Raw genomic sequence first — 18,137 nt, 5'->3', positions numbered from 1 at the left:
GGCTTGTTGATTCAATCTATAGCTGTCCTAACACATTACAGTAAGGACCTAACATACCTCCTTCAGTCTCCTCTCCCTCTACACTGGGCTCTGTTCCTAATGCTGTCCTACTGGGCTTTTTTGATCGGGACACAGGGCTCATCTCTGCTCTCAGTGATCTCTGTCTCTACAGTAATAGGGAAGTCAGGTCCCCTCTACCCTGTCTCCCCTCTTCACTGAGTTCTGTTCCACGAATCCGTCTGGACAGAACAATGGCCCTGAGTAACTTAGTGAAGATGGTGAGATAAAAACACTTCGACTTCCCTTTCCCCCAAGGCCTGACGCCATTGATATTCTTCAAATTCTAGTCTAAATATGTTTGTTGTGGGCCAAGATGATGGGGGGAAAAATCCCTGCATGTTAGTTTGAGTTTCCCATGCTACTGTTACTGTGGATTCTGCCCTGTTGTCACCGTCAAGCATAAACAAAGCAGTCAATTATAGAGGCCCTCTTTCTGTTTCATGTCTCAGGCAGTGTGCAGTGTTCTGGCGTCGTGGAAAGACACTGGAGTGAATACTCTACAAGCTCTGATTCATTATTCAACGGGTTCCTCAAAGAGAGGAGAGCACTTACACACACACACACACACACACACACACACACACACACACACACACACACACACACACACACACACACACACACACACACACACACACACACACACACACACACACCTTACTTTCATCTGCTGTATTGATCATTCCATCCCTCACTCCTTCTCTTCTACTCTTTTCTTTCCTTCCTGTCTGTCTCTCCTTCTATCCCACTTCTGTTTCTCTCTCTCTCTTTATGTGTTTCTTTATCCCTCCATCTTTCTTTATCCCTCCAGGATCATGGCAGTATCCCTAAATGAACCTATATGGGACTGTGTTTTGCCAAGGCAGTGTGTCAGTACTGGTGGGTTTGGGCTGAAGCTGGGTCTGGAGCCTGGGTTAACTGAGCTAGTGGGCCGGTGGCAGGGTCAGAGTTCAAAGTCAACAGGAAGTTCTAGAAGCTATAACATGGACACACAGGAAGTGGTCATTACACTGAGAAAAAGTTGGTTCATTCTGAAGTGGTGCCATAGGTCCAAGGGCAATGTCTATTGAGTTGTTTTCCTTTTTTAAGAATATCCTCTCCTTCTCCAAATGATCCCCTCCACACATCCTCTCCTCCTCTCCTCTCCCAAGGTCCAGTTCCTCCATGGGGAACAGTTCACCAGTCCAATCATCAGTTGGTGTTGGAGGGGTTGTGTTTGTGTGAAGATGGGGGAGTTTGAAGTGTCCTCCTCACTCAGTCCCGACTCCTGCTGCGTCTCTTGAAGAAGAAGAAGGGGGTCTTCTGAGGAGGGCCCAGTAGCATGGGAACCTGGTTCTTATGTGTGATCTTGATCTGTAAGGTGAGGAGGGACAAAATAAAAAGATATTCAGCAATGGAAGTTTGCTTTAGAATATCCATGTTTTATTTACATTTACATTTAAGTCATTTAGCAGACGCTCTTATCCAGAGCGACTTACATCAAAACCACCACTTTTCATCTGTAGGAGGACATGCCAAGTGTCCAGAAGTCTGCACTTTCTTTTCTACTTCTAAACACTTGACATATTTACCAGATACACAGTGTTATTTCACTATTTCACTGTCCTGCTTAAGAAATAGCAAGGTTTTAATGCTACCCAGCAGATTGAAGTGTCACTTTTCAGAGCAAGTATCTGACCTTGAAATCCAAATAACCAATAAAGGACAGTACACAGAACACAGTGCCTCAACTCAGTCTCACCCCCCAGGTCCTACTGCGTATAGGAGGATGAGGCGCTGAGATTGAAAAGGCATAGGAAGCAGGAAGAGAGGAAGGTGGAGGTGTAGCGTGAGGTTAGTTTGTGTGGTGGGTCTCTCTCACCGTACATGGGGGCTGCATCCAAGGTTCCCCATCGATCTGCATGGGCAGCAGCCTGGACGTCCTGTGGAGAGAGAGCGCAAGAGACACAGAGAGGAGAGAGACAGAGAGAGAGAGAAAGAGAGAGGGGTAGGGGATAGAGTATAGAGATAGAGTGTCAAGAATCAGATCACACACACCTCAGAGGTACAGATCACACACAGTCCATCCCATCCCTCCCAACCCAGGACCAGAGATTCCCATACACACAGTCCATCCCATCCCTCCCAACCCAGGACCAGAGATTCCCATACACACAGTCCATCCCATCCCTCCCAACCCAGGACCAGAGATTCCCATACACACTGTCCATCTCATCCCTCCCATCTCAGGACCAGAGATTCCCATACACAATGTCCATCCCATTCCAGGACCAGAGATTCCCATACACACAGTCCATCCCATCCTTCCCAACCCAGGACCAGAGATTCCCATACACACTGTCCATCTCATCCCTCCCACCCCAGGACCAGAGAATCCCATACACACTGTCCATCTCATCCCTCCCACCCCAGGACCAGAGATTCCCATACATACTGTCCATCTCACCCCTCCCACAGCAGGACCAGAGATTCCCATACACACTGTCCATCTCACCCCTCCCACAGCAGGACCAGAGATTCCCATACACACTGTCCATCTCACCCCTCCCACAGCAGGATCAGAGATTCCCATACACACTGTCCATCTCACCCCTCCCACAGCAGGACCAGAGATTCCCATACACACTGTCCATCTCACCCCTCCCACAGCAGGACCAGAGATTCCCATACACACTGTCCATCTCACCCCTCCCACAGCAGGGTCAGAGATTCCCATACACACTGTCCATCTCACCCCTCCCACAGCAGGGTCAGAGATTCCCATACACACTGTCCATCTCACCCCTCCCACAGCAGGGTCAGAGATTCCCATACACACTGTCCATCTCACCCCTCCCACAGCAGGGTCAGAGATTCCCATACACACTGTCCATCTCACCCCTCCCACAGCAGGGTCAGAGATTCCCATACACACTGTCCATCTCACCCCTCCCACAGCAGGGTCAGAGATTCCCATACACACTGTCCATCTCACCCCTCCCACAGCAGGGTCAGAGATTCCCATACACACTGTCCATCTCACCCATCCCACAGCAGGGTCAGAGATTCCCATACACACTGTCCATCTCACCCCTCCCACAGCAGGGTCAGAGATTCCCATACACACTGTCCATCTCACCCCTCCCACAGCAGGGTCAGAGATTCCCATACACACTGTCCATCTCACCCCTCCCACAGCAGGGTCAGAGATTCCCATACACACTGTCCATCTCACCCCTCCCACAGCAGGGTCAGAGATTCCCATACACACTGTCCATCTCACCCCTCCCACAGCAGGATCAGAGATTCCCATACACACTGTCCATCTCACCCCTCCCACAGCAGGACCAGAGATTCCCATACACACTGTCCATCTCACCCCTCCCACAGCAGGACCAGAGATTCCCATACACACTGTCCATCTCACCCCTCCCACAGCAGGACCAGAGATTCCCATACACACTGTCCATCTCACCCCTCCCACAGCAGGACCAGAGATTCCCATACACACTGTCCATCTCACCCCTCCCACAGCAGGGTCAGAGATTCCCATACACACTGTCCATCTCACCCCTCCCACAGCAGGGTCAGAGATTCCCATACACACTGTCCATCTCACCCCTCCCACAGCAGGGTCAGAGATTCCCATACACACTGTCCATCTCACCCCTCCCACAGCAGGGTCAGAGATTCCCATACACACTGTCCATCTCACCCATCCCACAGCAGGGTCAGAGATTCCCATACACACTGTCCATCTCACCCCTCCCACAGCAGGGTCAGAGATTCCCATACACACTGTCCATCTCACCCCTCCCACAGCAGGGTCAGAGATTCCCATACACACTGTCCATCTCACCCCTCCCACAGCAGGGTCAGAGATTCCCATACACACTGTCCATCTCACCCTCCCACAGCAGGGTCAGAGATTCCCATACACACTGACCATCTCACCCCTCCCACAGCAGGGTCAGAGATTCCCATACACACTGTCCATCTCACCCCTCCCACAGCAGGGTCAGAGATTCCCATACACACTGTCCATCTCACCCCTCCCACAGCAGGGTCAGAGATTCCCATACACACTGTCCATCTCACCCCTCCCACAGCAGGGTCAGAGATTCCCATACACACTGTCCATCTCACCCCTCCCACAGCAGGGTCAGAGATTCCCATACACACTGTCCATCTCACCCCTCCCACAGCAGGGTCAGAGATTCCCATACACACTGTCCATCTCACCCCTCCCACAGCAGGGTCAGAGATTCCCATACACACTGTCCATCTCACCCCTCCCACAGCAGGGTCAGAGATTCCCATACACACTGTCCATCTCACCCCTCCCACAGCAGGGTCAGAGCCAAACACTGATGTCTTTGTTCCCACGAGTCCTGTTCCCAGACAGGCCCTCTCAGGACCCCAGTCTCTAAACTAACTCTCTCTCTCACACACACACACACACACACACACACACACACACACACACACACACACACACACACACACACACACACACACACACACACACACACACACACACACACACACACACACCCTTCACCCACAAAGTTAGTTTAAGCCTTTCATGCATACCTCACCGGGAAACTCAGTATGGGAGAATGACTATGATGAATGCTCTTTTAATTCTAGTTTTGGAAAATATTAAGGGTAGGGTGAAACAAGTGAGGGGATAGCTTTGACTGCGTCCCCTGTAAACGGTACTGTAACTGGGCTTACTGTGGATGTTTAATGGAGCGAGTCTTGCTAGAGCAACAAAAACATGGGAACTAATTCCACTTTTCTAAAACAGATTGGTTGGTTGGCATATCCAAATTGGCCTTTGACAGTTCATTCAGAACTGTGAGAAAGCTAATTTGTCAGCCAATGATTGCCAGTCTATCTGTGGCTGTAATGAATGAGTGTGTCAGCTGGCCAAATGTCTGGTTTACTGGACACAGTCAGGGGCTCATGGAGTGAGGAAGAGAAGGGATCAGGAGACACCTCTGTCTACAGGACTCAACTCTGGTTTTGGTGACATAGACAGAAAGGAATGGGTGGTGGAGGGAGGGAGGGAGGGAGGGAGGGAGGGAGGGAGGGAGGGAGGGAGGGAGCGATGGTTGGATGAATGGTTGGAGGGATGGATGAAGGAATGAACAGAGGGACAGAGGGGATAGCAGTAAGGACCCTGACCTGATGGTAACGTTAGCACATTGGGCCAGTCTGCGACCTGCACTCTTCAGGCCTGAGTAGATCTTCCCCATCTCCATGGCGCCCTCCAGACCCACCACCTCTAGCAACTGGTCACTCAGGTCTGTAGAGAGAGAGAGAGCGAAAGTCATCAGTTAATACTGTCTCAGCAGAGAAAGAACATAACAAATGGAGAATGGTAGAGCGCATTGACGAGTTTTAAAGAGATTTAGTAGGGCGCTAGAACAGCTAAAGACAGGACACATCGTAGAACATTTTGATTGTGGAAATTATTTTTATTCATCCTCTGGTTTAAAGAAAACACAGCGTTATATACTTTTGTTCCAAAACGTGAGATAAAAGCTAAAGGATATTATGAATGCCTTTATAAAGCAAATAGCCAAGGAGCCACCAAGAAAGAAAATCTATGATCGAAGCAAAGTAACGTTCTAAATGACCAGCCAATCGGAGCCATTTCAGCTGCTGTTCTCCTACATATTATTTTGTTATTGGCTGTTTTTAAATGTAACATTTGCAGTTATTCACACGAGTTTGGATAAGCCAGTTATTTCACATGCTTCGCGTTGTAGGCGACTTTGTGCATCATTTCTCTATTGTAAGACATAATTGATACGCCGAATATCTCCACTACACTACTTTGATACGCATCAGTTTGGATTAAGAAATGAGTAAACACAATGCCGAATGGGGGGAAAAGCCAGTATACCTGCGTATACTCTTCACTACATCACTGTAAAGAACCCAGGAAATTGAATGTCCACATACAATTTAAATAGATTGTTCAACCATTCAGACATATTTTCTTCCTCTACTTTGTACCCTCCAAAATCTCATCTCTCTCTCTCTCTCTCTCTCTCTCTCTCTCTCTCTCTCTCTCTATCTCTGTCTCTCTGTCTCTGTCTGTCTGTCTGTCTGTCTGTCTGTCTGTCTGTCTGTCTGTCTGTCTGTCTGTCTGTCTGTCTCTCTCTCTCTCTCTCTCTGTCTCTCTCTCTCTCTCTCTCTGAATGACGTAACAATGTACATATTTACAATATGAAAAAAAATTGTCAACGGGACAGCAGTAACAACAATTATCAAGATCAAAATAACCATACATTGAACAATAACAATAAGCATACAGTAGAGGACATGTTACTCAACTTATGGCAGGCAGCAATGTAGTGCGCTGCCAACCTACAGCTCTCTGCGTAGCTTACTCTCATCAGAGAGGTCTTTGAAACCTTTAATAAGGGTTTCAAATTTGGGGAAATGACACTCTCTAATTGTTTTATATTTTTCACATTTTGTCAGGAAATGCATCTCTCTCTCTCTCTCTCTCTCATCCCCGGCTAATCAGGTATGTCAGTGTGAGCCGCTCTGAGGTGCTGCTCAGCTGGTTAAGAGGTAGGGACCACCTGGCATAATGGCTAAGGTGTTGACTTGACAGTTGCTGGACCCAGGTTTGAGTACTGGTGGGGCCACCCACTGATTCTCTACATTGGTGTAGGTGGGAAGGCGGGAAGGTTGCGTGGCTGCTTTGTTTCTGACTTGGCTTGCCAAGGGATCTGTTTCAAACTGTCTGTATGTTTGTGGTGAGCACCTAGTTATGTACCCAACACAGGAGGTTGGTGGCACCTTAATTGGGGAGGACGTGCTCATGGTAATGGCTGGAGCGCAATAGGTGGGCCGACCTCCCCTCAGTAGCCTCCATTGGCACACAAAGGAAATTAGATGACTGGTTTTCTTTTAGTACAGCAAAAAGTTCCACTAAAGTCCCTGAAATGTCTGTGAGAGATTAAAGTGACTAAAATCTACAAACTACAATGGTTACATATTGGACTCCCAAAAATGATCTCTCAATGTATTCTCTTTCCAGAATCTCTTGGGCTACCACATGTGTGTGACCTTCCCTTTCCAGAATCTCTTGGGCTACCACATGTGTGTGACCTTCCCTTTCCAGAATCTCTTGGGCTACCACATGTGTGTGACCTTCCCTTTCCAGAATCTCTTGGGCTACCACATGTGTGTGAACTTCCCTTTCCAGAATCTCTTGGGCTACCACATGTGTGTGACCTTCCCTCTCCAGAATCTCTTGGGCTACCACATGTGTGTGACCTTCTCTTTCCAGAATCTCTTGGGATACCACATGTGTGTGACCTTCCCTTTCCAGAATCTCTTGGGCTACCACATGTGTGTGACCTTCCCTTTCCAGAATCTCTTGGGCTACCACATGTGTGTGACCTTCCCTTTCCAGAATCTCTTGGGCTACCACATGTGTGTGACCTTCCCGTTCCAGAATCTCTTGGGCTACCACATGTGTGTGACCTTCCCTTTCCAGAATCTCTTGGGCTACCACATGTGTGTGACCTTCCCTTTCCAGAATCTCTTGGGCTACCACATGTGTGTGACCTTCCCTTTCCAGAATATCTTGGGTTACCACATGTGTGTGACCTTCCCTTTCCAGAATATCTTGGGCTACCACATGTGTGTGACCTTCCCTTTCCAGAATCTCTTGGGCTACCACGTGTGTGACCTTCCCTTTCCAGAATATCTTGGGCTACCACATGTCGGTGACCTTCCCTTTCCAGAATCTCTTGGGCTACCACATGTGTGTGACCTTCTCTTTCCAGAATCTCTTGGGCTACCACATGTGTGTGACCTTCCCTTTCCAGAATCTCTTGGGCTACCACATGTGTGTGACCTTCCCTTTCCAGCATCTCTTGGGCTACCACATGTGTGTGACCTTCCCTTTCCAGAATCTCTTGGGCTACCACATGTGTGTGACCTTCCCTTTCCAGCATCTCTTGGGCTACCACATGTGTGTGACCTTCCCTTTCCATAATCTCTTGGGCAACAACATGTGTGTGACCTTCCCTTTCCAGAATCTCTTGGGCTACCACGTGTGTGTGACCTTCCCTTTCCAGAATCTCTTGGGCTACCACGTGTGTGTGACCTTCCCTTTCCAGAATCTCTTGGACTACCACATGTGTGTGACCTTCCCTTTCCAGAATCTCTTGGGCTACCACGTGTGTGACATTCTCTTTCCAGAATCTCTTGGGCTACCACATGTGTGTGACCTTCCCTTTCCAGAATCTCTTGGGCTACCACATGTGTGTGACCTTCCCTTTCCAGAATCTCTTGGGCTACCACATGTGTGTGACCTTCCCTTTCCAGAATCTCTTGGGCTACCACATGTGTGTGACCTTCCCTTTCCAGAATCTCTTGGGCTACCACATGTGTGTGAACTTCCCTTTCCAGAATCTCTTGGGCTACCACATGTGTGTGACCTTCCCTCTCCAGAATCTCTTGGGCTACCACATGTGTGTGACCTTCTCTTTCCAGAATCTCTTGGGATACCACATGTGTGTGACCTTCCCTTTCCAGAATCTCTTGGGCTACCACATGTGTGTGACCTTCCCTTTCCAGAATCTCTTGGGCTACCACATGTGTGTGACCTTCCCTTTCCAGAATCTCTTGGGCTACCACATGTGTGTGACCTTCCCTTTCCAGAATCTCTTGGGCTACCACATGTGTGTGACCTTCCCTTTCCAGAATCTCTTGGGCTACCACATGTGTGTGACCTTCCCTTTCCAGAATCTCTTGGGCTACCACATGTGTGTGACCTTCCCTTTCCAGAATATCTTGGGTTACCACATGTGTGTGACCTTCCCTTTCCAGAATATCTTGGGCTACCACATGTGTGTGACCTTCCCTTTCCAGAATCTCTTGGGCTACCACATGTGTGTGACCTTCCCTTTCCAGAATATCTTGGGCTACCACATGTCGGTGACCTTCCCTTTCCAGAATCTCTTGGGCTACCACATGTGTGTGACCTTCTCTTTCCAGAATCTCTTGGGCTACCACATGTGTGTGACCTTCCCTTTCCAGAATCTCTTGGGCTACCACATGTGTGTGACCTTCCCTTTCCAGCATCTCTTGGGCTACCACATGTGTGTGACCTTCCCTTTCCAGAATCTCTTGGGCTACCACATGTGTGTGACCTTCCCTTTCCAGCATCTCTTGGGCTACCACATGTGTGTGACCTTCCCTTTCCATAATCTCTTGGGCAACCACATGTGTGTGACCTTCCCTTTCCAGAATCTCTTGGGCTACCACGTGTGTGTGACCTTCCCTTTCCAGAATCTCTTGGGCTACCACGTGTGTGTGACCTTCCCTTTCCAGAATCTCTTGGACTACCACATGTGTGTGACCTTCCCTTTCCAGAATCTCTTGGGCTACCACGTGTGTGACATTCTCTTTCCAGAATCTCTTGGGCTACCACATGTGTGTGACCTTCCCTTTCCAGAATCTCTTGGGCTACCACATGTGTGTGACCTTCCCTTTCCAGAATCTCTTGGGCTACCACATGTGTGTGACCTTCCCTTTCCAGAATCTCTTGGGCTACCACATGTGTGTGACCTTCCCTTTTCAAACTATTTTTGTTGTTGTTAGAATTCAATCAAATATGATTTTACATAATTTTTTCACCATGACCCTTCGTCTACTCTCCTAGGAATGGGTCTCAAACTTGTAAAGCACATAATACAAAATAACAAAAAACACACTACCCGGTACAGGAAAAGTGACATCCTTGATGTTCTGGATCAATTTGACCCGCAATTTGAGCTTGACCTTGGTCTATATAGCTTTTGAATGGTGTATCCTAGAAACAAGCTGCGTTCTGCACAGGGATGGTGAAACCATGATGATCACATATATGATGTCCCTGTGAGGCTCAGAGGCTGAGCAACACTGATCTGAACTTCAATTTGACTCTTGAACTTGATCTTTTCTAACTCTTAAACAGAATGTCCTAGAAACTGCTGCTTTCTACACAGGAATGGTGTGACCATGCCAATCACATAGCTATTAGATATATAGGATTTCCTTATGACGCTCAGGGGCTGAGCAACACTGGTCTGAAGTTGAGCTACAACTGAGTTTTGACAAATTATAATTTACGACATTGGATCACAAACAATCGGACAGATATATTACTTTTTGGCTATCAACCCAGGGAAAAGAACAACAACATTCTCCTTTAATTACTGTGCTTTCTGTGTTTGTTGTACTAACTGTACCGGGTCAAACAGACCCGTAACATAACAGGTGTATAGCTGAATAGAACATAAAAGAAGGGAATTAAAGAATGTTTTCATTTTGTCCTTCACGCTCGGTGCTGTTAAAGTTTATACAGAGATAAGTTAGTCAGTGAGTCACTCAAACTCTAAGATTTTAGTTAACAATTTTACAGCAAATGTCAGATGAGTGATGGGGGAAACATTCAAAATCACTGAGGGTAATACACAGTAAGTGAATATACTGACTCCACAGACTGACACACTACATATGGGGAGAAAGCAAAAGAGCAGCAGAGTATCATTAAGATACTGTACATACTGTACATACTGTATACTGTACATACTGTACATACTGTATACTGTACATACTGTACATACTGTACATACTGTATACTGTACATACTGTGTATACTGTATACTGTATATACTGTACATACTGTACATACTGTACATACTGTATACTGTACATACTGTGTATACTGTACATACTGTATACTGTACATACTGTGTATACTGTATACTGTACATACTGTATACTGTACATACTCTGTATACTGTACATACTGTACAGTGTACATACTGTATACTGTACATACTGTACATACTGTATACTGTACATACTGTACATACTGTACATACTGTATACTGTACATACTGTATAATGTACATACTGTATACTGTACATACTGTACATACTGTACATACTGTATATACATCTGTATACTACTGTACATACTGTATACTGTACATACTGTGTATACTGTATACTGTACATACTGTACATACTGTACATACTGTACATACTATACTGTACATACTGTACATACTGTATACTGTACATACTGTATAATGTACATACTGTATACTGTACATACTGTACATACTGTACATACTGTATACTGTACATACTGTGTATACTGTATACTGTACATACTGTATACTGTACATACTGTGTATACTGTATACTGTACATACTGTACATACTGTACATACTGTACATACTGTGTATACTGTACATACTGTGTATACTGTATACTGTACATACTGTATACTGTACATACTGTATACTGTACATACTGTACATACTGTATACTGTACATACTGTATACTGTACATACTGTATACTGTACATACTGTATACTGTACATACTGTACATACTGTACATACTGTATACTGTACATACTGTGTATACTGTATACTGTACATACTGTATACTGTACATACTGTATACTGTACATACTGTACATACTGTATACTGTACATACTGTACAAACGGCGAAGTTTAATAACAAAAAACCCACAGAAAAACAGAACAATCAAATAATGGGTCCATAACCCGACTCACAGCAGGACAGACGTGCACAAGCACTTACAAAAAACAATCACCGACAAGGACATGAGGGGGAACAGAGGGTTAAATACACAACATGTAATTGATGGGGTTGGAACCAGGTGTGATGGAAGACAAAACCAAAGGAAAATGAAAAGAGGATCAGCGATGGCTAGAAGGTTGGTGACTTCGACCGCAGAACACCGCCCGAACAAGGAGAGGGACCAACTTTGGCAGAAGTCGTGACATTTACAGGCTCCTACTGTGAAGGTGTTGGTGAATGGAGAAAGGTAGAGTCCGACATGAAAAACAATAAAGCACAAAACAGAGAGGGAAGCCAGAGGGTTAAATAAGGAACATAATTAATGTAATAGAAATCAGGTGTGTATAATGAAGACAAAGCCAAATAAAAATGAAACATGGATCGGTAGCGACTAGAAGGCCGGTGACGTCGACCGCCGAACGAACAAGGAGAGGGACCAACTTCGGAGGAAGTCGTGACACCTACAGAGACACAGAGACAGGTGTTTGAGCAGAAAGGGAGAGAAGAGCTCTCTCTGGGTGTGTCCCAAATGGCACCCTATTCCCTATATAGTGCACTACTTTTGACCAGGGCCCATATGGAATAGTAGTGCACTACGTAGGGAATAGGGCCTCAAGGTATCCTCTGCCCCATAGGGATCCTCTGCCTCTAACAATATAGTTTTTCACAGAAAGAATAATAGGATTGAGATCCATTAAGAGAAAACTGGGCATGAAGAGCCCTGGATTAGTGGCGACTAGTGACACTATTACACCATGTCTAGTGACACTATTACACTGTGACAAGTGGCACTATAACACCGTGACTAATGACACTATGATTAATTGTGAGATTGGGCTCATAGTAATGGCTGAAATGGTATAAATCAAATCAACCTGTATTTGTCACATGCGCCGAATACAAGTGTAGACCTTAACATGAAATGCTTACTTACAGGCCCTTAACCAACAGTGCAGTTCAAGAAGAGTTAAGAAAATATGCATAGCTAATAAACTGCGAGTAGCAGCAGAGTACAGAGCAAACGGAGGGAGGTATCAATGTAAATAGTCCAGTGGTCATTTGATTCATTGTTCAGCAGTCTTATGGCTTGGGGGTAGAATCTGTTAAGGAGCCTTTTGGTCTTAGACTTGGCGCTTGCCGTGCAGTAGCAGAGAAAACAGTCTATGACTAGGGTGACTGGAGTTTCTGACAATTTTATGGGCTTTCCTCCTTATTATACAGGTCCTGGATGGCTGGAAGCTTGGCCCCAGTGATGTACTGGGCTGTACGCACTACCCTCTGTAGCGCCTTATGGTCAGATGCTGAGCAGTTGCCATACAAGGCGATGATGACACTGGTCAGGATACTATCAATGGTGCAGCTGTTAAACTTTTCGAGGATCTGGGGACCCATGCCAAATCTTTTCAGTCTCCTGAGGGGGAAAAGGTTTTGTTGTGCCCTCTTCACGACTGTCTTGGTGTGTTTGGACCATGATAGTTCATTGGTGACGTGGACACCAAGGAACTTGAATCCTCAACCTGCTCCACTACAGCCCCGTCAATGTTAATAGGGGCCTGTTCGGCCCGCCTTTTCCTGTAGTCCACGATCAGCTCCTTTGTCTTGCTCACATTGAGGGAGAGGTTGTTGTCCTGGCAACCACACTGCCCGTTCTCTGACCTCCTCCCTATAGGCTGTCTCATCGTTGTCGGTGATCAGGCCTACCACTTAATGATGGTGAAGGAGTCGTGGGTGAACAGGGAGTACAGGAGGGGACTAAGTACACACCCCTAAGGGGCCCCAGTGTTGAGGATCAGGGTAGCTGATTGAGAATCAGTGTGGTTTCATTCCATTCCATTAAATCCATTCCAGCCATTATTATGGGCCATCCTCCCCTCACCAGCTTCCTGTGATTCAACCTACTATAACTTTCTCTATACAGATTATCTGGATATAAATGGCCTAATAATGAATATGATGTCTTTTGAGACGAATTGCAATGTTTGAAAATGTTATACAAATGTAATACATATTGATATGTATTATGCAACTTCATGTATTATGTAACTTTAGACCACAGCTCCCTATAGTCCCTGAGAAATGTGTGACAGAAAGAGAAAGAGAGAGAGAGAGAGATGTCCACCCAGTATCACTAACAGTAGAGCAGGTCAGCCTCTTACATAACACAGACACCCAGTGCATTGTGGGATGGATGGCGGGTAGCTGGCCAAACTGGATTGGCTCTCCTGCCGTGCCATGGGCTGTCACACAAACACGACCGGTATAGCAGTCATACAAAATAATGTTTGATGTTTGTAGTCAGTCCTTGGCAACCAGTCCTGCTATTCTCCCATACCAGTTCAATAGTTTTCTAAATTAATCTTTTTGATACACAACTGCTTTGATAGTACTGCCCCCTACAGTAGCCCTACCTGCAGTATGTGTTCCAATAATTGCTCTGTTATGTATTTATAATCCAGGGTGTGTTTCCTTCCTCCATCCCCTAGCTCCTGACACAGTCCGACTGTCAATGTTTCAGGGTGGCCGGAGTGGAAACTGGAATGGAGCCCGGAGAGGAGGCTGGAGAGGAGGCCGGAGAGGAGGCCAGAGAGGAGGTCGGAGTGGAGGCCGTAGAGGAGGCCAGAGAGGAGGTCGTAGAGGAGGCCAGATAGGAGATCGGAGTGGAGGCCGTAGAGGAGGCCAGAGAGGAGGCCGGAGAGGAGGCCAGAGAGGAGGTCGTAGAGGAGGCCAGAGAGGAGACCGGAGTGGAGGCCGGAGAGGAGGCCGGAGTGGAGGCCGTAGAGGAGGCCAGAGAGGAGGTCGTAGAGGAGGCCAGAGAGGAGATCGGAGTGGAGGCCGTAGAGGAGGCCAGAGAGGAGGTCGTAGAGGAGGCCAGAGAGGAGATCGGAATGGAGCCCGGAGAGGAGGCCGGAGAGGAGAACGGAGTGGAGGCCAGAGAGGAGATCGGAGTGGAGGCCGTAGAGGAGGCCAGAGAGGAGGTCGTAGAGGAGGCCAGAGAGGAGACCGGAGTGGAGGCCGGAGAGGAGGCCGGAGTGGAGGCCGTAGAGGAGGCCGGAGTGGAGGCCGTAGAGGAGGCCAGAGAGGAGGTCGTAGAGGAGGCCAGAGAGGAGATCGGAGTGGAGGCCGGAGAGGAGATCGGAGTGGAGGCCGGAGAGGAGATCGGAGTGGAGGCCGGAGAGGAGGCTGGAGAGGAGGCCAGAGTGGAGGCCGTAGAGGAGGCCAGAGAGGAGGTCGTAGAGGAGGCCAGAGAGGAGGTCGTAGAGGAGGCCAGAGAGGAGATCGGAGTGGAGGCCGGAGAGGAGATCAGAATGGAGCCCGGAGAGGAGGCTGGAGAGGAGGCCGGAGTGGAGGCCGTAGAGGAGGCCAGAGAGGAGGTCGTGGAGGAGGCCAGAGAGGAGATCGGAGTGGAGGCCAGAGTGGAGGTCGAGAGGAGATCGGAGTGGAGACCCGGAGTGGAGGCTGGAGAGGAGGCCGGAGTGGAGGCCGAGAGGAGGCCAGAGAGGAGATCGGAGTGGAAACTGGAATGGAGCCCGGAGAGGAGGCTGGAGAGGAGGCCGGAGTGGAGGCCGAGAGGAGGCCAGAGAGGAGATCGGAGTGGAGGCTGGAGTGGAGGCCGGAGTGGAGGCCGTAGAGGAGAGGCCAGAGTGGAGGCCGGAGAGGAGGCCGGAGAGGAGGCCTGGAGAGGAGGCCAGAATGGAGGCCGGAGAGGAGGCCGGAGAGGAGATCGGAGTGGAGGCTGGAGAGGAGGCCAGAGTGGAGGTCGTAGAGGAGGCCAGAGAGGAGGTCGTAGAGGAGGCCAGAGAGGAGATCGGAGTGGAGGCCGGAGAGGAGATCGGAGTGGAGGCCGGAGAGGAGATCGGAGTGGAGGCCGGAGAGGAGGCTGGAGAGGAGGCCGGAGTGGAGGCCGTAGAGGAGGCCAGAGAGGAGGTCGTAGAGGAGGCCAGAGAGGAGGTCGTAGAGGAGGCCAGAGAGGAGATCGGAGTGGAGGCCGGAGAGGAGATCAGAATGGAGCCCGGAGAGGAGGCTGGAGAGGAGGCCGGAGTGGAGGCCGTAGAGGAGGCCAGAGAGGAGGTCGTAGAGGAGGCCAGAGAGGAGATCGGAGTGGAGGCCAGAGTGGAGGTCGTAGAGGAGATCGGAGTGGAGACCCGGAGTGGAGGCTGGAGAGGAGGCCGGAGTGGAGGCCGTAGAGGAGGCCAGAGAGGAGATCGGAGTGGAAACTGGAATGGAGCCCGGAGAGGAGGCTGGAGAGGAGGCCGGAGTGGAGGCCGTAGAGGAGGCCAGAGAGGAGATCGGAGTGGAGGCTGGAGTGGAGGCCGGAGTGGAGGCCGTAGAGGAGGCCAGAGTGGAGGCCGGAGAGGAGGCCGGAGAGGAGGCCTGGAGAGGAGGCCAGAATGGAGGCCGGAGAGGAGGCCGGAGAGGAGATCGGAGTGGAGGCTGGAGAGGAGGCCAGAGTGGAGGTCGTAGAGGAGGCCAGAGAGGAGATCGGAGTGGAGACCCGGAGTGGAGGCCAGAGTGGAGGTCGTAGAGGAGGCCAGAGAGGAGATCGGAGTGGAGACCCGGAGAGGATGCCAGAGTTGGGGCCGTAGAGGAGGCCAGAGAGGAGATCGGAGTGGAGGCTGGAGAGGAGGCCGGAGTGGAGGCCGTAGAGGAGGCCAGAGAGGAGATCGGAGTGGAGGCTGGAGAGGAGGCCGGAGTGGAGGCCGTAGAGGAGGCCAGAGAGGAGATCGGAGTGGAGGCTGGAGAGGAGGCCAGAGTGGCGGTCGTAGAGGAGGCCAGAGAGGAGATCGGAGTGGAGACCCGGAGAGGAGGCCAGAGTGGAGGCCAGAATGGAGGCCGGAGAGGAGGCCGGAGGGGAAGCCGGAGAGGAGACCGGAGTAAGGACAGATGGTTAAGAGGAACTAGACGACACTGTGTAACTGTTACTGCAGTAAAGGGAAGGTGAGTGGATGGTAAAGGTGTGTGGGCGGGTGTGGCCTGCTTGGCCCACTGACAGTGTACAGAGGAATGCTACCATGGAGACAGATACATAATCATTATTAACTCCCCTCTATCCTTTCTCACATACAGTATCTTTAGACAGTTTGTGTTCACGTAACACATGCTTTTTAACATAAGAATATTCACACTATATTCACACTATTCACACTCTCTAACGCTTTATGCAGAGCTTGTCAAAATGCTCAGAATTTTTGTTCTTATGCTATTCAGAAACAACACAGTTCTCATGGGAAAAAAACCTGGTTGACCGTCCAACTCTTCAGATATAAGGGACACTTACAAAGTTTCTCATATACTCCCATAGGAAAGATTGGCTTATTGAACCAGACGTTCTTGACAGTTGAAAGTATGTGCCAGGATGCCATAGCTCTTCCCACAATCCTCGCTGGGTGACTGATTTTATTATAGTTTAGTCTATTTCTGTCATCGCAAACAACACAGATAAAACACAAATAAAAATAAACCATTCTGTTTTAGCTGTGTGAGAGTAAAAACAATGACCTGTTCCTGGATGGCAGTGCCCTGAAATAGCCCACACTACGGCCAGGGTGTGACTCTAACCAGAATGTGTTAAGGGGGAGGGAGGGTGGAGAGGACTCCTGAAGGGAGAGGTTGTTGGAATCTGGCCCGGATTTAACCTGCAATGGTACAACACACACACACACACACAGACAGAGAGAGAGAGAGAGAGAGGGCGATAGCTATATATATATATATATATAGAGAGAGAGAGGGAGTTGGGGGGAGGGTGGTAACAGGGGTGCTTTCTACCCCTGTCCCGGTCACTAAAGGACCCTTCAGTACCTCCCCTCCTCTGACCATCTGACCATTATCAATTTCCTCGTCATCAACAGCAGTAGCAGTAACGAACCCCTGACTACAGACTGAGACAGTATTTTACATTGTCACCACTATCCTTCCTTGCTTTGTTACTCGAGCTGGCTTGACTCTTAGAAAAAAAGGTGTTATCTAGAACAATAAAGAATGGTCCACCACCCAAAGGACATCCAGCCAACTTGACACAACTGAGTCAACATGGGCCAGCGTCCCTGTGGAATGCTTTCAACACCTTGTAGAGTCCATGCCCCAATGAACTGAGGCTGTTCTGAGGGAAAAAGTGGGTGCAACTCAATATTAGGAAGGTGTTCCTAATGTTTTGTACACTCAGTGTAGTTTACTTAACTGAAGTTACTTTGAAAAAGTAGATCACTACATCCAAACTACTTTTTGAAAAATGATCTAAATCACAAACGTCATAGATTACAAATTGAATGAACAGATCACTCTGGAGTGATGATGTGTAATTTAGACTATTGATAGGACAAAATGTAGATTTCCGCCTGACTAGACATACCCAAACTTAACTCATTTTCATGAAATGGCCATAAACAATAACTGGTAATGTTGCATAGTTTTAGAAAGTTCTGGAACTCACATTTCTGGTATTTTTGTGAGTTATTC

At 48.4% G+C, this 18,137-nt stretch overlaps 1 protein-coding gene across 1 annotated transcript; it reads right to left on the bottom strand.

The window, feature by feature from the left end:
* Positions 1-6: 6 nt before the first annotated feature.
* LOC135567333 (diacylglycerol kinase gamma-like) lies at positions 7-5,369 on the bottom strand. The gene is made up of 3 exons (XM_065014761.1): positions 5,230-5,369; positions 1,922-1,982; positions 7-1,413 (listed from the first exon to the last, which is right to left on the bottom strand). The coding sequence occupies exons 1-3, from the start codon at positions 5,304-5,306 to the stop codon at positions 1,315-1,317; spliced, it is 237 nt and encodes a 78-aa protein (XP_064870833.1). The 5' UTR covers positions 5,307-5,369; the 3' UTR covers positions 7-1,314.
* Between the last annotated feature and the right edge of the window lie 12,768 nt (positions 5,370-18,137).

This window comes from Oncorhynchus nerka, unplaced genomic scaffold (assembly GCF_034236695.1).
Source record: "Oncorhynchus nerka isolate Pitt River unplaced genomic scaffold, Oner_Uvic_2.0 unplaced_scaffold_45___fragment_2___debris, whole genome shotgun sequence".
Classification (NCBI taxonomy): domain Eukaryota; kingdom Metazoa; phylum Chordata; class Actinopteri; order Salmoniformes; family Salmonidae; genus Oncorhynchus; species Oncorhynchus nerka.
This window is presented reverse-complemented; position numbering and strand designations above follow the sequence as displayed.